Here is a 19,800-nt window from a genome sequence, read left to right as displayed (position 1 = left end):
ATTCATGGATCAGGACCCCGTTGCACTAGGTGCTGTACAAACACAGAACAAAAAGATAGTCCCTGCCTGTATCTATTGGGTTTCCGGCAGTCCCTGCCTGTATCTATTGGGTTTCCGGCAGTCCCTGCCTGTAGCAGGGTGGATCCCTGCTCCTGGTTATAAGGGGTTTAAAAGCAGCTTGGCAGGGCTTGAGAGCTGCTGCTCTCAAAGCTGGGCTGATTGGGGAAGTAGCCGCAGCTGGGCCACACCCCAATCAGGCCACAGCTGGCCCCTATAAAAGGCTGTGAGCCAGGAGCCCAGTCAGTCTCTCTCTGTTTCTAGAGGGAGATGGGCCTGGATGCAGGGAACTGAGACAAGGTACCTAGGGTGAAGCAGGGCTGGGGAAAGGCTGAGGAGCTGGGGAAGCTCCAGCCTAGAAAACCCCAGGCTGTGGCCTAGCATAGGGCAAAAGGTACTGGGGGTTGCAGGGGGCAACCTAGGGGTAGGCCAAGGCAGCAGGTCCAAAACCCCTTTGCCGATGATGAGTGCTGGCTACTGCAGTCTGCCCCAGCGAATGGGGGCTAGATAGAGACTGGGCAGTAGCCACTACTGAGGCGAAGTGGGGACAGTAGGGTGGGGGTTCCCCTGGGAAGGGTAAACCCGGTTAAAGGGGCACTGGGGTCCTGGGAGGGGCACGGGGCCAGGAGAAGACAGGGGGATCACCGGCCTGCAGAGGGCGCTCTGAATGCTGGAAAGAGCTAATTCCCCAGAGTCACCAGCAGGAGGCGCCGCAGGGGTGAGTCAACCCGTCTACACTGCCCCAGGGAATTTACCATCTAGGAAAACTTCTGTTGGTGGGAAAGCCAGGCTGTGAGCCACCCAGAGCTCTTCTTCAGGGCTGGGAAAGGTGCTCCCAGCATCACAGCAAATGAACGGTGGAACAGATTGTTTAGCATAAGTAGTTAGCACATATTGCACGGGACCTTTCACGGTAGAGTTAATACCTCTGCAGTCATAGGACAAAAAGCAGGGGGAGTTAGTGGGTAGCAGATTGTTTGTTGTAATAAATCATAAATCCAGTGTCTCTGTTCAGTCCCTGATTTTTAGTGTCTAGAAGACTTATGAATTTAAGCTCCCAGCCCTGGCTCATCTTTTGAATGTGTTGTGCAGGTTTCCTTTGGGGATGAGGCCTGATATGTCCCGCTATATCAGGAGCCTGGCAGAATGGACATGGACACAAACTGATGTGTTCTCAAACCCCATCCTACAATGCACTGCAAATGAACAAAGCAAAATCACGGCCTCCTTTGCTTGCCTCTAGTGTTGAGGAGGTTGGGGGGTGGTGGAAAGAGGATTGTGGCTAATGCTTCACTCCGTCAACAGTCAAATCAGTGCTGTAGTTGGAAACCTCAATCAGGTTTTCATCAGGGTCTCGGAAGTAGATGGATGTGATTGGACCAATGGCACCAGTTCTGGGCACTGGGCCTTCTTCAATAGTCACACCACAGGCCTGGAAGGAGAGGGAAGGTATGTTTGGTTTTCAGCATTAACAATGTTTTTCTAAGGGGCTTGCCCCCCGTACCCCCCCCCGGCAGATGTTAGAACCATTGTCCAAGCAGCTCTCTGGCAATGGCTGTTCTGATTTAGCAGTGTTGTTGTGCCTTTCCCCAGGAGATGGGCAGATGGTGAAGGGGACCTAGAAAAGCACTAGGTGTTGCCAAGCAGGGTGCTAGCTGCTCTCAAACCCTGTGGTCCCAGCCTGTGGCACTCGATGGCTGCACATCCTGGCAGAAAAGCTGTTCAGCATTCAGCTCAAGAAAGGGGAACAGGACATAACCAATAGATTCAGGTTCACTGGTGAGCTAAGCCAGGCTTTGAATACAAGTCTCCAGAGCTAAGGCTATTATTGCATTAACCCCTTAATCTGCCACATCCCTGGGTTTATCTGTCCATGGGCAGGGGGTGTGGGTGTAGGAAGCAGAGAGTCACCCAGGTAATGAAATGGACCTTCAAGAAGGCACAGGTCTAACTGCCCAGCCCCATGTGCCCCATAGTGCTTAGAGTTGGATTTCCCAGGAGGATGGCTGGGTGACAGATCTCATGCTGGATAGTAAGAAAATCTGAAATCTCCCAATCTCCAGTTCCATATGGTGTCTTCCTTGAGACCGTCTAAATCAGGGGTGGGCAACCTATGGCTCGAGTGCCAAAGGCGGCACGTGAACTGATTTTCAGTGGCACTTACACTGCCTGGGTCCTGGGTTCAGTCTGGGGGGCTCTGCATTTTAATTTAATTTTAAATGAAGCCTTTTAAACATTTTAAAAGCCTTATTTACTTTACATACAACAATAGTTTAGTTATATATTACAGACTTATAGACCTTCTAAAAATGTTAAAATGTATTACTGGCAAGTGAAACCTTAAATCAGAGTGAATAAATGAAGACTCGGCACAGCACTTCTGGAAGGTTGCTGACCCCTGATCTAAATTCATCTCACTAAACACTGATGTGCTCTCTGCTCTGAGTGACTTCCATGGACTTAATGAAGAGAATCTCTTGAGTTCAGTAGCAAATGCTCTGCAGACCTATGCAACCAGCTAGGCTGTCAATTGCCCCTGACAGTGATCCATACAGCACAGCACTGCTGGTGTGGCTCCTTGTTCCTTAAGAGTTCCTTGTGCTGTCTAGTAGAGAAGATAGAGACACATAACTGAGCTAGGTTGGACTGCAAGGCATTGTGGGTGGATGGGGATGGACATATTGTGTATGGACAGAAGGAAGGGGCCAATTACATAGACTAGTAGGTGATGGGTTTTGTGTTCTGAAGGCAAGAGACAAACAACACTGGAGAGTAATATTTTGGCAGGTACTGGGCCCTGCTGTCCCAAGACTGGGGGTTCTGTATGCCTCTGCCACCTTACCTCATCCCTGCTCTGAAATATGCACTACTGTTCCAGTCTCCCTTCACCACAGCTCTGCAGATGCCCTTCAATCCTGTCTTACAGCTCCCCCAGCTATTCCAGTCCACGTTCCCCAGGCACGTCTCTGCTGCTGACCTACAGCCCCATCTGCTATTCCAGTCCTGGGGTTCCCACACACAGTTATGACGATGCCCCTCAAACTAGCCCCATAGACCCTGTCCTGCCCCCAAACTCTCTGCTACTCGAGCACTGAACCTGTTATACAGAGATTTTCAAATGTATCGCAAAGGATGAGGTTTTGTGATAGAGCAGTACAAACCCAAGAGATTCATGTTCACACACTGAACTCCAGGTGTCTGGTTCTCCTCTTCCTTACAATCCCATTGACCTGAGTGGAATTACTCCTGATTTACACTGCTGTAAGCACAAGCTGAATTGGGCACCAGGTCTCCAAGATGACAGGGAAGTTTGCTAGCCCCGTTACTCTATCACACCCCTGGGTTTATTCATTCACATCAGGCCTATGGTAGCATCCCATGAAACATGTGGCTACTTGGGAGAAACACAGTTTTCCCAACCTTCAGGTGTCCCACTAGCTGGTCTAGCGAGGTGTCTGTGATCAGGCAGACATCTATGGAACCAGGAACTGGTCTGTGAGCCTTGGGTTCAAACTCCTTCCCAGCCTCATGGAGGTTAAACTTTTGGTTCCCGAAACGTAGCGCTTTCCGGTTGCCCTGTCACCAAGGAAAGGAAAGGATCAATGTAAAAATATAACATTAGGGATCTATTATCGACCACCTGACCAGGACAGTGATAGTAATGATGAAATGCTAAGGGAAATTAGAGAGGCTATCAAAATTAAGAACCCAATAATAGTGGGGGATTTCAATTATCCCCATATTGACTGGGAACATTTCACTTCAGGACGAAATGCAGAGATAAAATTTCTCGATACTGTAAATGACTGCTTCATGGAGCAGCTGGTATGGGAACCCACAAGGGGAGAGGCAACTCTAGATTTAATCCTGAGTGGCGCGCAGGAGCAGGTCCAAGAGGTAACTATAGCAGGACTGCTTGGAAATAGTGACCATAATACAATAGCATTCAACATCCCTGTGGTGGGAAGAACATCTCAACAGCCCAACACTGTGGCATTTAATTTCAAAAGGGGGAACTATACAAAAATGAGGGGGTTAGTTAAACAAAAGTTAAAAGGTACAGTGACTAAAGTGAAATCCCTGCAAGCTGCATGGGCCCTTTTTAAAGACACCATAATAGAGGCCCAACTTCAATGTATACCCCAAATTAAGAAAAACAGTACAAGAACTAAAAAAGAGCCACCATGGCTTAACAACCATGTAAAAGAAGCAGTGAGAGATAAAAAGACTTCCTTTAAAAAGTGGAAGTCAAATCCTAGTGAGGCAAATAGAAAGGAGCATAAACACTGCCAACTTAAGTGCAAGAGCGTAATAAGAAAAGCCAAAGAGGAATTTGAAGAATGGCTAGCCAAAAACTCCAAATAACAAAATGTTTTTTAAGTACATCAGAAGCAGGAAGCCAGCTAAACAACCAGTGGGGCCCCTTGACGATCAAAATACAAAAGGAGCGCTTAAAGACAATAAAGTCATTGCGGAGAAACTAAATGGATTTTTTGCTTCAGTCTTCATGGCTGAGGATGTTAGGAAGATTCCCAAACCTGAGCTAGCTTTTGTAGGTGACAAATCTGAGGAACTGTCACAGATTGAAGTGTCACTAGAGGAGGTTTTGGAATTAATTGATAAACTCAACATTAACAAGTCACTGGGACCAGATGGCATTCACCCAAGAGTTCTGAAAGAACTCAAATGTGAAGTTGCGAAACTATTAACAAAGGTTTGTAACCTGTCCTTTAAATTGGCTTCGGTACCCAATGACTGGAAGTTAGCTAATGTAACGCCAATATTTAAAAAGGGCTCTAGAGGTGATCCCGGCAGTTACAGACCGGTAAGTTTAATGTCGGTACTGGACAAATTAGTTGAAACAATAGTTAAGAATAAAATTGTCACACATAGGAAAACATAAACTGTTGAGCGATAGTCAACATGGTTTCTGTAAAGGGAAATCGTGTCTTACTAATCTATTAGAGTTCTTTGAAGGGGTCAACAAACATGTGGACAAGGGGGATCCGGTGGACATAGTGTACTTAGATTTCCAGAAAGCCTTTGACAAGGTCCCTCACCAAAGGCTGTTACGTAAATTAAGCTATCATCTGATAAAAGGGAAGGTCCTTTCATGGACTGAGAACTGGTTAAAAGACAGGGAACAAAGGGTAGGAATTAATGGTAAATTCTCAGAATGGAGAGGGGTAACTAGTGGTGTTCCCCAAGGGTCAGTCCTAGGACCAATCCTATTCAACTTATTCATAAATGATCTGGAGAAAGGGGTAAACAGTGAGGTGGAAAAGTTTGCAGATGATACTAAACTACTCAAGATAGTTAAGACCAAAGCAGATTGTGAAGAACTTCAAAAAGATCTCAGAAAACTAAGTGATTGGGCAACAAAATGGCAAATGAAATTTAATGTGGATAAATGTAAAGTAATGCACATTGGAAAAAATAACCCCAACTATACATACAAAATGATGGGGGCTAATTTAGCTACAACGAGTCAGGAAAAAGATCTTGGCGTCATCGTGGATAGTTCTCTGAAGATGTCCACGCAGTGTGCAGAGGCGGTCAAAAAAGCAAACAGGATGTTAGGAATCATTAAAAAGGGGATAGAGAATAAGACTGAGAATATATTATTGCCCTTATATAAATCCATGGTATGCCCACATCTCGAATACTGTGTACAGATGTGGTCTCCTCACCTCAAAAAAGATATTCTAGCACTAGAAAAGGTTCAGAAAAGGGCAACTAAAATGATTAGGGGTTTGGAGAGGGTCCCATATAAGGAAAGATTAAAGAGGCTAGGACTCTTCAGCTTGGAAAAGAGAAGACTAAGGGGGGGATATGATAGAGATATAAAATCATGAGTGATGTTGAGAAAGTGGATAAGGAAAAGTTATTTACTTATTCCCATAATACAAGAACTAGGGGTCACCAAATGAAATTAATAGGCAGCAGGTTTAAATAAAAGGAAAGTTCTTCTTCACGCAGTGCACAGTTCAACTTGTGAAACTCCTTACCTGAGGATGTTGTGAAGGCTAGGACTATAACAATGTTTAAAAGGGAACTGGATAAATTCATGGTGGCTAAGTCCATAAATGGCTATTAGCCAGGATGGGTAAGAATGGTGTCCCTAGCCTCTGTTCGTCAGAGGATGGAGATGGATGGCAGGAGAGAGATCACTTGATCATTGCCTGTTAGGTTCACTCCCTCTGGGGCACCTGGCATTGGCCACTGTCAGTAGACAGATACTGGGCTAAATGGACCTTTGGTTTGACCTGGTATGGCCGTTCTTATGTTCTTATGTACTGTCAAACAGAGACCCCTTGTGCTGAATGCCAGGATTGCAAGGAAAACCCTGGGCTGGAGAGCATAGCACCAGGGATACTGCTCTGAGAGAACAGGAGAAGTCTCTTTTGACAAGTAGCAGGTGTTCCATTTCTGTACTCAATGTCACCCCCTTGTGGAAAGCAAGTGGAACTTCTGTTCCATAGCACAACAAGGGACACAGGAGTGAGGTCTTAGCACTGCTATAGCTTTACAGACATGGGAGGAGAGGGAAAATTTCAGAGACCCAAATGACAGTTTGGTGCCTAACTGCTGCTACACATGTCTTTGGAAATGTCACCCAGGAACTAACCAGGCCTCCCAGTGGCTCTATGAGGTCCCGCTGTTTTTTAAAAAAAGTGAATTTAACTAACCAAACAAACAAAAATGGATTTCATTTTTTTGGTCCAAATTTGAAACTTTGCTGAAATGTCTAACTTCAAAGCACTGCAAGCTGCTCTAGAACTGGGAAATAGGCAGGGGGAAATTGTCAGTTTTTTTGTTCCCCCGTGTGTCTCTAAAAATTCCAAAAATGTCAAGCAACTCAAGAAGTAAAGGGCTTAGGGGCCTCTGGAGTATAAGCTATCCTGCTTCAAGGCATAGGCCCTGAACTCTGGCTATTGGGGGTCAGAAGGAAACTTCCTTTAGAACAGGGCTTTCCAAACTGTGGTATGCATCCCCGTGGGGGCATGTGAGACATCTCGGGGGTGTGGGGATACGCAGGAGAAATTGTGTAATGGTGGATTTTATTTATTCATTATTTTATTTATTGCATTCTCATAATAGGCTACTCAGACCAAGCTTTAAAACTCTAAGAATTTGTTATGTAAAATATGGTAGTTAATTTACTTCAAGATGTACCAATTAGAACACAGATACACAGAGACGCTGATGTACAGAGCCCTCACCTCCAATCACTGTACGGTGTGGGTTCAGTTGCCCAGCAACTGTCCAGTCTAACTGAGGTTTTTTTTTTCAGTTGTGTACATTGCACTATAAGTATATCTGTATGTAACAGTCCAGTATAGAGAGATGGCTAAAGACAGGTAGTGTTAAAGAAGAACACTCAAAGTATCAGTGAGGAGAAGGGTAGAGGTACACGGGCAGCTGGTAGATCTGGAAGGGGGTATGCAATATGAAAAGTTTGAGAACCTCTGCTCTAGAGGCAGGTTCTTCCATTATTTCCTGCTGTAGGGTCTTCTGGACCTGCCTCTGACTAAGCTGCTGCTGACTTATGTCACAGACAGGACACTCAGTCAGATGGGCCATGGGCTGACAGTTCCTACAATCCTCACTCTACAGATAGGGAAAATAGAGATGCCTTGCTCACAGTGACACAATAAGTCAATGGCAGAAGCAGGACTAGAACTCAGAATATCCCAGCTCTCTCTTGCCCCTCAGATTACCTTGAAAGTGACCACTTCCATACCCAGGATTTTGGAATAAAAGCCTATGGTGTCCTCAATGCTCTTCACAGTCAGCACCAGGTGATCCAGTCGACGGATAAGACATGGATGGGGGCCCTCACGCTTCTCCTGCCAGGACATCATTTGAAAGCCAGGAACCAGAGACTAAAACCAAGTAGAAATAAGGTTAGTGAGATGCAAGGACAAGCTACCAGGTCATTTCCTAGTTGGGCTGGCTGGAGACATGGGGCTATTAAATGCAAGCAGAAGCCAAAGTTTGTTTCTTTTTCGGCCTGTGGTTGACACATGAAAAATATGTTCTCCTCCATGAAATGCTTCCTCAAGACTCACCTGTCTTGTGATGCCCGATTCAAAGCCCACTGAAATTAATGAGACTTTCCATTGACGTCAATGGACTTTGTGTCAGGTCCTAGAAGAATCAGCCAATGAGTGATGGCTAGAAGCAGGGGCAGATGGGATGGCTGACTGTTACCCTATCAATGTATGAAACAGTCATAAGGCAGTCATGCCTGGAGCACCCTCCTGAAGCAGGCTGTGGTACTACAACTGTGCCTACCTCAGTTTTCCCTCTCAGCTAACCCAATAACTTCACTTCAGGCTCTCTTGACACCATAATACTCACCTTTGGGTTAGTTTGTTATAAAAGCCTTTGTGCAATGCTGTACATAACACAAATCCGAACCACATAGTCCATTTCTCACCTCAGTGCAAGCAGTCATGAAAGTTCAAGATGTCTCTTCCCTTGCCTCACATACCACCCCTGTTGCCTGTTAGGTCTGTGTTCTTGGGGCTTATCTCTGGCAGATCCTGGTCAGCGGTGCAGCTGGGGTGCAGAGGCAGGCTTCCCACCTGTCCTGGCACCGTGAACTGCGCTACACCCCAGAAGTGACCAGCACGTCCTGCTCCTAGGCAGAGATGTGCAAGCAGCTCTGCACATCTCTCGCCCGCAGGCACCCTCCTCCCAAGCTCCCATTGGCCAGGAACCAGCCAATGCGAGTGTGGATTTGGTGCTCGGGGCAGGGTCAGCGCACGGAACCCCATGGCCCACCACCTATGAGCTGGACCTGCCGCTGGCCGCTTCTGGGTAGGGACTACTAGTTTTTACTGGCCAGCCGCCAGGGTCCTTGGGTGCAGAGCAAGGTGACCCAGTGCCTTGCATTCCACAACCCAGTACTGGGTTGCGACCCAAACTTTAAAAACCACTGGTCTAGCCTGAACAAAACAACTTTGGTATACTCTCTTGAGCCATCAATTTGCCTGTAAACAAATCTAGTCTCCTCCCTTGAACCATTGTTGTTTCCCTACAAAAACCTCTACCCATGCTCAAGTAAGGGTTCTGATGCCTGGATCCAAACTCTGCATCAGTTCCATTGGGACTTCATCTTCTCCTGACTGAACACGCGGGGGGCTCTGCCTGTCTCCAGCACTCCGGACCCTCAGCTACTACCACCACCTGGGACCCCTGACTGGTTCCAGCTTCACGGAATGGTGAGAACCCAACTCTCTCTCTCTCTCTTTTTTCTTTTCTACTCTAGGTATATCTTTCTAATCCTGACTTGTGTGATCAGTTACAGTTTTCTAAACCTGACTTTTGTAATAAAATTTAAGTTAGATTCAATATTGTAACTGTTTTGTTTGTTTGCCTCTCCTTGTATGGTTATTACCTGGCAATAAATAACTTTTATGGTTCGGCTGGTTGCTTCCCTCTCTCTCCCTCTCTCTGTGTTTTTGGCTTCCTCATTCGCGCTGCAGCAACTCTCCTCTTACCTAAGCTAAAGATCCCTGTAGTGCCCAAATATCCTGTGGGTTTTGCTCATCCAGTGGGTTACCACCAGAACAATTGTAACGTGGATTGGGACGTGCTGTACCTGGGACATATGAGGGTGACAGCTTGGAAGTGCTTCTTGACCCAGCTGCTCAGGCATGCTCTATTCTGGTGCGGTGCCTGTGGCATATGGGCATGGCAGCTTGGAAGTGCCCCTTGATCCAGTCTGCTGAGTCCAGGGACATATAAGGGATCAGCTCGGGAGTGCTGATTCACCCAGTCTGCTCAGACATGCTCTGTTAATGTGTGTGTGTGTGTGTGTCTGATTCTGGGGCTGGAGGAACCCAGCCCTGGGAACCTAGGTCCTGCAGGATAGCTCCATTGGGGGGGAACTTGCAGAAAGGAGAAGTAGAGCTCTGTATGAGAACACAAGTGACACAAGCAGTACATTGATAGAATTACAGACCCCACCCCCAGAAGAGTAACCCTAACAAATAAGTGTACCCCAAAGTAGCAGACAAATCTGGTAACAGCCCTCATCACCTTCAGCAATGCCTGGACTCTCTATCAGTCTTCTTCTGTCCTTCTGCCACCTCAGCTTTTCCAACTGGACTGAAACCTTGCTCTTCCTACTGGGAACCCCTGGTGACACTCTGTACCGCATATAACCCCCTGTATTCCATGTTCACCACTTTTGTAAGGTTATGATTTATTTTGTACAAAGTATGCCTTGTGAAGTATCATTTGCAAATTCATGATCTTCTGAATATTATCATCCCATTGAAATGTGTGTAAAATCACTGCATGTAAAATATGAGATTTGCTATATGATTGTTACTGAAATATGTTGTAGTTCTAGGTAGCACTCACTAACTATTTTCTCAGAGACAAAGGCGCACTAGCACACCACAGACAGGCCATTTACAAATGGGGTCTGAGCCCAAAAAGGTTGTGAATCACTGCCCTACAGCACAGGGCTCCTTATTACACTTAGAGAAACACAGATTACCAGCAGATTGAAGTTACTTGACTCAGTAATGCAAAATGTTTGTTTCTCCAGTGACTGGGGATGCTTTTGAATCAACCTGCAGAGGGAAAATAGCACTTTTTGAGATTTGAGAGGTTTTCATTTCTTTTTCTGATTGATTTTACAATAGATATTCAGGTCTTGTCTAGCATGGAAGACTATGTGCCATGGAAGAACCAGGAAGATTATGCCATCATCAATAACATGTAAGCAAAATCTCTTTAATCAAAAAGGGAAATAGTTTTAATTCAAAATGCTAAAGTCTGTGTTTATATCTGTTTAACTCAAACACTCAATTAACAATTGGGAAAAGAGTTCTCTTTGTTAAAGGTCCAACACTTGAATTAAGTTCTGACATAAGTCATAATCCTCTTCTCTGAGGCCCTCAACTAGTGTCCCAGCAAAACCAACACACAGTAGACTTGACGCTCCTGATTTTTCTAAGGTTAAAGACAACAACAACAGGGGAAAGTAAACCCTCTCAGTCCTTTCCATTATCGAGTGACAAAAACACCACCACCAACCCCATAACCTTTTATTTGGGGCCAGCCATGAAATAAACAAATCAATGGTTAGAGTTGGAAAATGAAGGGGCACAGGAGGTGGTCGCTGAAGGTGAGAGGGCAAGAAAGAAGAGAAGAGCAGCTAGTTCTATAGGAAGAGGGGAAGAGTCAGTGGAGATAACAACACCAAATATGAGCCCCAGGAGGATACAGGATGGGTTGCGGAGGATTGCAAGGGAGAATAGGAATCGAGAGGATTTGCAGCCAGAGGGAACAGGGGATAGACTGGAGAATCGCACCATCACCAGGAAAAGGCAGGTCTATGTGATTGGGGACTCCTTACTGAGAAGAATAAACAGGCCTTTAACTAGAGCTGATCCAGAGAACAGAAGGATGTGCTGTCTGCCAGGCGCTAAGATACGGGATGTGGACCTGAGGCTGAAGAGGATCCTAATGGGAGCGGGAAAGAATCCACTGATCGTCCTTCATGTGGGAACGAATGATACGGCTAGATTCTCACTGGAACGTATCAAGGGAGAAAGTGCCAAGCTGGGGAAGATGCTTAAGGAAATCAAGGCTCAGGGGATCTTCAGTGGGATTCTGCCTGTTCCTAGAGAAGGGCAACAAAAGTGTGACAAGATTATGGCAATCAACAGATGGCTCAGGCAGTGGTGCTATAAGGAGGGCTTTGGGATGTATGGCCACTGGGAAGCATTCATGGAAGAGGACTGTTGTCTTGGGATGGACTTCACCTGAGTAGGGAGGGAAATAGACTTCTAGGTTGGAGGCTGGCACAACTGATTAAGAGAACTTTAAATGAGGTATTGGGGGGGAGATGGTTGGGAGATGTCCAGGTAATCTCCACGCTGGAATTTAACATTAAGAGGGAAGAAAATGAAGTAAGAAAGGATACAGCCATGGGTAGGAGAATGAACATAAGGAGGAAAGGTATCATAGAATCATAGAATCATAGAATTCAAGATCAGAAGGGACCATTATGATCATCTAGTCTGACCTCCTGCAAGATGCAGGTCACATAAGCCGATCCACCCACTCCTGAACTAATTCTCTCCCTTGACTCTGCTGTTGAATGCTCCAAATCATGATTTAAAGACTTCAAGTAGCAGATAATCCACCAGCAAGCGACCCCTGCCCCATGCTTCGGAGGAAGGCGAAAAACCTCCATAGGTAGTGTAGATACCAGTCTAATAGGTGGTACTGGCAGTAGAATGTCTGTGCCTAATTGGGTAAAGAATGTGAGCAAAGCCAAACAGCAAAAATTAAGATGTTTGTACACCAATGCGAGGAGCCTAGGTAACAAAATGGAGGAACTAGAGTTACTGGTGCAGGAAGTGGATATTATAGGGATAACAGAAACATGGTGGAATAGTAGTCATGACTGGAGTACAGGTATTGAAGGGTATGTACTGTTTAGGAAAGACAGAAATAAAGGCAAAGGTGGTGGAGTAGCATTGTATAACAATAATGAGGTTAACTGTAAAGAAATAAGAAGGGATGGAATGGATAAGACAGAGTCTGTCTGGGCAAAAATCACATTGGGGAAGAAAGCTACTAGAGCCTCCCCTGGGATAGTGCTTGGGGTGTACTACAAACTGCCGGGATCTGATTTGGATATGGATAGAGACCTCTTTAATGTTTTTAATGAAGTAAATACTAATGGGAATTGTGTGATCATGGGAGACTTTAACTTCCCAGATATAGACTGGAGGACAAGTGATAATAATAGGGCTCAGATTTTCCTAGATGCGATAGCTGATGGATTCCTTCACCAAGTAGTTGCTGAACCAACAAGAGAGGATGCCATTTTAGATTTGGTTTTGGTGAGTAGTGAGGACCTCATCGAAGAAATGGTTGTAGGGGACAACGTTGGTTCAAGTGATCATGAGCTAATTCAGTTCAAACTAGATGGAAGGATAAACAAAAATAGATCTGCGACTAGGGTTTTTTACTTCAAAAGGGCTAACTTTAAAAAATTAAGGAAATTAGTTAGGGGAGTGGATTGGACTAAAGAACTTGTGGATCTAAAGGAGGAGGAGGCCTGGAATTACTTCAAGTCAAAGTTGCAGAAACTATCAGAAGCCTGCATTCCAACAAAGGGGAAAAAATTCATAGGCAGGAGTTGTAGACCAAGCTGGATGAGCAAGCATCTCAGAGAGATGATTTAGATAAAGCAGAAAGCCTACAAGTAGTGGAAGATGGGAGAGATTAGCAAGGAAAGCTACCTTATTGAGGTCAGAACATGTAGGGATAAAGTGAGAAAGGCCAAAAGCCATGTAGAGTTGGAGCTTGCAAAGGGAATTAAAACCAATAGTAAAAGGTTCTATAGCCATATAAATAAGAAGAAAACAAAGAAAGAAGAAGTGGGACTGCTAAACACTGAGGATGGAGTGGAGGTTAAGGATAATCTAGGCATGGTCCAATATCTAAACAAATACTTTGCCTCAGTCTTTAATGAGGCTAATGAGGAGCTTAGGGATAATGGATGGATGACAAATGGGAGTGAGGATATGGAGGTAGATATTACCACATCCGAGGTAGAAGCCAAACTTGAACAGCTTAATGGGACTAAATCGGGGGGGTTCAGATAATCTTCATCCAAGAATATTAAAGGAACTGGCACATGTAATTGCAAGCCCATTAGCAAGAATTTTTAATGAATCTGTAAACTCAGGGGTTGTCTCATATGACTGGAGAATTGCTAAAATAGTTCCTATTTTTAAGAAAGGAAAAAAAGTGATCTGGGTAACTAGATCTGTTAGTTTGACATCTGTAGTATGCAAGATCTTGGAAAAAAATTTGAAGGAGAAAGTACTTAAGGACACTGAGGTCAATGGTAATTGACACAAAAGTCAACATGGTTTTACAAAAGGTAGATCGTGCCAAACAAACCTGATCTCCTTCTTTGAGAAGGTAACAGATTTTTTAGACAAAGGAAATGCAGTGGATCTAATTTACCTCGATTTCAGTAAGGCATTTGATACAGTTCCACATGGGGAATTGTTAGCTAAATTGGAAAAGATGGGGATCAATATGAAAACTGAAAGGTGGATAAGGGACTGGTTAAAGGGGAGACTACAACTGAAAGGTGAACTGTCAGGCCGGAGAGAGGTTACTAGTGGAGTTCCTCAGGGATCGGTTTTGGGACCAATCTTATTTAATCTTTTTATTACTGACCTTGGCACAAAAAGTGGGAATGTTCTAATAAAGTTTGCAGATGACACAAAGCTGGGAGGTATTGCCAATACAGAGAAGGACTGGGATATCATACAGGAAGATCTGGATGATCTTGTAAACTGGAGTAATAGTCATAGGATGAAATTGCTAGTGAAAAATGCAAGGTCATGCATTTAGGGATTAATAACAAGAATTTTTATTATAAGCTGGGGAAGCATCAGTTGGAAGTAACAGAGGAGGAGAAGGACCTCGGAGTATTGGTTGATCACAGGATGACTATGAGCCGCCTATGTGATATGGCAGTGAAAAAAGCTAATGCGGTCTTGGGATGTATCAGGTGAGGTTTTTCCAGTAGAGATAAGGAGGTGTTAGTACCATTATACAAGGCACTGGTGAGACCTCATCTGGAATACTGTGTGCAGTACTGGTCTCTCATGTTTAAGAAGGATGAATTCAAATTGGAACAGGTACAGAGAAAGGCTACTAGGATGATCCGAGGAATGGAAAACCTGTCTTATGAAAGGAGACTCAAAGAGCTTGGCTTGTTTAGCCTAGCCAAAAGAAGACTGAGGGGAGATATGATTGCTCTCTATAAATATATCAGAGGAATAAATACCAGGGAGGGAGAGGCATTATTTAAGCTCAGTACCAATGTGGACACAAGAACAAATGGATATAAACTGGTTATCAGGAAGTTTAGACTTGAAATTAGACAAAGGTTTCTAACCATCATAGAATATCAGGGTTGGAAGGGACCTCAGGAGGTCATCTAGTCCAACCCCCTGCTCAAAGCAGGACCAATCCTCAACTAAATCATCCCAGCCAGGGCTTTGTCAAGCCTGACCTTAAAAACCTCTAAGGAAGGAGATTCCACCACCTCCCTAGGTAACCCACTCCAATGCTTCATCACCCTCCTAGTGAAAAAGTTTTTCCTAATATCCAACCTAAACCACCCCCACTGCAATTTGATACCATTACTCCTTGTTCTGTCATCTGCTACCACTGAGAACAGTCTAGATCCATTCTCTTTGGAACCCCCTTTCAGGTAGTTGAAAGCTGCTATCAAATCCCTCCTCATTCTTCTCTTCTGCAGACTAAACAATCCCAGTTCCCTCAGCCTCTCCTCGTAGATCATGTGCTCCAGCCCCCTAATAATTTTTGTTGCCCTCCGCTGGACTCTTTCCAATTTTTCCACACCCTTCTTGTAGTGTGGGACCCAAAACTGTACACAGTACTCCAGATGAGGCCTCACCAATGTCGAATAGAGGGGAATGATCACGTCCCTCGATCTGCTGGCAATACTCCTACTTATACAGCCTAAAATGCCGTTAGTCTTCTTGGCAACAATGGCACACTGTTGACTCATATCCAGCTTCTCGTCCACTGTAACCCCTAGGTCCTTTTCTGCAGAACTGCTTCCTAGCTATTCGGTCCCTAGTCTGTAACAGCGAATGGGATTCTTCCTTCCTAAGTGCAGGACTCTGCACTTGTCCTTATTGAACCTCATCAGGTTTCTTTTGGCCCAGTCCTCTAATTTGTTTAGGTCCCTCTGTATCCTATCCCTACCCTCCAGCGTATCTACCACTCCTCCCAGTTTAGTGTCATCTGCAAACTTGCTGAGAGTGCAGTCCATGCCGTCCTTCAGATCATTAATGAAGATATTGAACAAAACTTGCCCCAGGACCGACCCTTGGGGCACTCTGCTTGAAACCAGCTGCCAACTAGACATGGAGCCGTTGATCACTACCCGTTGAGTCCGATGATCTAGCCAGCTTTCTATCCACTTTATAATCCATTCATCCAGCCTATACTTCTTTAACTTGCTGGCAAGAATACTGTGGGAGACCGTATCAAAAGCTTTGCTAAAGTCAAGGAATAACACATCCACTGCTTTCCCCTCATCCACAGAGCCAGTTATCTCCTCATAAAAGGCAATTAGGTTAATCAGGCATGACTTGCCCTTGGTGAATCCATGCTGACTGTTCCTGATCACTTTCCTCTCCCCTAAGTTCTTCAGAATTGATTCCTTGAGGACCTGCTCCATGATTTTTCCGGGGACAGAGGTGAGGCTGACTGGCCTGTAGTTCCCCGGATCCTCCTTCTTCCCTTTTTTTAAAGATGGGCACTACATTAGCCTTTTTCCAGTCATCCGGGACCTCCCCCGATCGCCATGAGTTTTCAAAGATAATGGCCAATGGCTCTGCAATCACATCCGCCAACTCCTTTAGCACCCTCAGATGCAGAGCATCCGGCCCCATGGACTTGTGCTCGTCCAGTTTTTCTAAATAGTCCCGAACCATTTCTTTCTCCACAGAGGGCTGGTCACCTTCACCCCATACTCTGCTGCCCAGTGCAGCAGTCTGGGAGCTGACCTTGTTTGTGAAGACAGAGGCAAAAAAGTCATTGAGTACGTTAGCTTTTTCCACATCCTCTGTCACTAGGTTGCCTCCCTCATTCAGTAAGGGGCCCACACTTTCCTTGACTTTCTTCTTGTTGCTAACATACCTGAAAAAACCCTTCTTGTTACTCTTAACATCTCTTGCTAGCTGCAACTCCAAGTGTGATTTGGCCTTCCTGATTTCACTCCTGCATGCCTGAGCAATATTTTTATACTCCTCCCTGGTCATTTGTCCAATCTTCCATTTCTTGTAAGTTTCTTTTTTGCGTTTAAGATCAGCAAGGATTTCACTGTTAAGCCAAGCTGGTCGCCTGCCATATTTACTATTCTTTCTACACATCGGGATGTTTTTTTCCTGCAACCTCAATAAGGATTATTTAAAATACAGCCAGCTCTCCTGGACTCCTTTCCCCCTCATGTTATTCTCTCAGGGGATCCTGCCCATCAGCTCCCTGAGGGAGTCTGTCAGAGACTCTAACCCCGACAGCGAAATTCGTTGTCTGTTCACAGAGAGACAGGCAACACCAGCAAGGTCCAATCAAAAGCCCTTTATTGACAAGTGCACGCATCAACAAAGGGCCGCTCGTCTCCAGTGAGAACCAGCAGGCACTTTACAGCTTAGTATTAGCCTATATAGTCAGTTTTATTACGTCATACATCACTCACTTGAGCAAAACCCACCCCCCTTTGTTTAACAACTTAAAACTAGACACTTTTAATATACACACATGCCTAGACTTTATGTCTACAACTTTAGATTATTAATTATATCTTAACAACACCCAAAAGTTAGAAATACAGGGGAGTTTTAAACAAACCTATAACTCAACCAAAAAGTTAGAATCTGAACCGTGGGATGCTAGAGTTTCTTATCAGTTCTTCAAACACTGTCCTTAGCACAGCTAATGGTATGCCAGGAATGCAATCCCTGGCTTATCTCAGGCTTATCTCACGTTTTCCAGGGCTCTGTAAAACAATGCTGCTTCTCAGTACTTTTCCACTCTGGGATTACCCAGAAACCTCTAGTAGCCTGACTTCAGTCAGGTTGGCATAACTGTTTTGCCTGCTATATTTTCATTCAGGCCTAACAAGTCAAAGTCTGCTTTTCTGAAGTCCAGGGTCTGTATTCTGCTGCTCTCCTTTCTTCCTTGTGTCAGGATCCTGAACTCGACCATCTCATGGTCACTGCCTCCCAGGTTCCCATCCACTTTTGCTTCCCCTACTAATTCTTCCCGGTTTGTGAGCAGCAGATCTAGAAGAGCTCTGCTCCTAGTTAGTTCCTCCAGCACTTGCACCAGGAAATTGTCCCCTACACTTTCCAAAAACTTCAGAGGAGTGAAGTTGTGGAACAGCCTTCCAAGGGGAGCAGTGGGGGCAAAGACATATCTGGTTTCAAGACTAAGCTTGATAAGTTTATGGAGGGGATAGTATGATGGGATAGCCTAATTTTGGCAATTAATTGATCTTTGATTATTAGCAGGTAAGTATCCCCAATGGTCTGTGATGTGATGTTAGATGGGGTGGGATCTGAGTTACTGCAGAGAATTCTTTCCTGGGTGTCTAGCTGGTGAGTCTTGCCCACGTGCTCAGGGTTTAGCTGATCGCTATATTTGGAGTCAGGAAGGAATTTTGCTCCAAGGCAGATTGGCAGAGGCCCTGGGGAGTTTTCGCCTTCCTCTGCAGCATGGAGCACGGGTCACTTGCTGGAGGATTCTCTGTTCCTTGAAGTCTTTAAACCACGATTTGAGGACTTCAATAACTCAGACATAGGTTAGGGGTTTGTTACAGGAGTGGGTGGCCTGCGCCGTGCAGGAGGTCAGACTAGATGATTATAATGGTCCCTTCTGACCTTAAAGTCTATGAGTCTATGATTCTAAGGCATTGAGACTCACTAGGGGATGATGTAATTGCCATATGAACTATATTGATTGTTTCTGCAGTGTGTGACTCTTTATACACACTCACTGAACTCCTATATTATAAGTACACTGGCATTTCTCAAGGTTAGCCTGCACCATAGTAAAAGCCCGGGTAGCCCATCTATGTTAGCCCTCCCACTGGTGCAGCTCCAGCAGTGAGTGAGTTTGAGAAAAATGCTAGTATAGATAAGGTTTCCAAGTCCTGCCCAGCCTGGCATGAGCTCGCTGTAAAACTTGGCCCAGATTCCCAGAGGGCAAATCTGGGCAAGTCTCCTCATTGTTCATGTCAAAGTCACAGTCTGGGATCTGGAAGCGATATCCTGAGGCCACCTGAGTTACAAAGGCAGAAAGTATTTCACAAATAACATATGCAAGACTTCAGAATTATCCAGATCTGTGGCATTCCTGCTGTTTGCACCGATTACAGTGAAAAGCAGTGTGACGCTGCCATTAAAAATTCACCGGCACTTTCTTGAGCTAGCATTTGAAAATGCTGAACCAAACACCCTTTAGATTGCATGCAGTCTCTGCAAAGTCCCATGCATGCCTGTGGGCCTGCGTATGTAGCACCCAGAATCCTGATACATTGGCTTTGCTTTCTGGTGTTTGCAAGAGCTGATTTTCAGTCAAGCAAGCACTCAGGATGTTTGCTGTCTGAAGACACAGCCTGTCACTTTGCAATCTTCCCCCCGCCCCCCCAGCCTCAGAACCATTTGTAGAGTCACTGTCTGCACCTCTAGAGTTAATATTTAAGTGTTGTCTGATCTCAGGGAATGAACATGAGTGAAATGTTGGTAGGAAAAAAAAAGAAGCCCAGTACCTGCACGCAGTGAAGAGAGGCAAGCTCAGCAAAACAGCCTGAAAGAACGCTGTCCCCTTCAGCTAACCACTTCCTGGTCCCCAGAGCTGAGCTGTGCTGGGAGCAGAGTTCCCAAGGAAAAGAGATAGCGCGAGTATAAATAACAGCCTGACTCCTGAAAGTTGCTCCCTCCCCTCCATGGAGACCTTGGATTCTGTTCGTACAAAGCAGCTGACCAGGTTGGGGCCAAAGATCTCAGGCATTTTCCCCAGCTTCGTTGCTTCTAAAATAGAGAATAGGGGCTCCCTGTGCAATAACACAGGCTACAGGGCGCTCCTGGAAAACAGAAACTGGGGCACACGGCTGTAGTTCTTGGGCTTACCCCAGCTGTGCAG

General features: G+C 45.2%; 1 protein-coding gene across 1 annotated transcript; it reads right to left on the bottom strand.

The window, feature by feature from the left end:
* Positions 1–681: 681 nt before the first annotated feature.
* Positions 682–19,531, bottom strand: GLOD5 (glyoxalase domain containing 5). Its single transcript, XM_045031380.1, has 4 exons — positions 19,427–19,531; positions 7,779–7,943; positions 3,478–3,633; positions 682–1,489 (listed from the first exon to the last, which is right to left on the bottom strand). Exons 2-4 carry the CDS (start codon positions 7,920–7,922, stop codon positions 1,340–1,342), a joined length of 450 nt encoding a protein of 149 aa, XP_044887315.1. The 5' UTR covers positions 7,923–7,943; positions 19,427–19,531; the 3' UTR covers positions 682–1,339.
* Positions 19,532–19,800: the final 269 nt, after the last annotated feature.

The sequence above is a fragment of the Mauremys mutica genome, chromosome 9 (genome assembly GCF_020497125.1).
Source record: "Mauremys mutica isolate MM-2020 ecotype Southern chromosome 9, ASM2049712v1, whole genome shotgun sequence".
NCBI classification, from domain to species: Eukaryota; Metazoa; Chordata; order Testudines; family Geoemydidae; genus Mauremys; species Mauremys mutica.
This window is presented reverse-complemented; position numbering and strand designations above follow the sequence as displayed.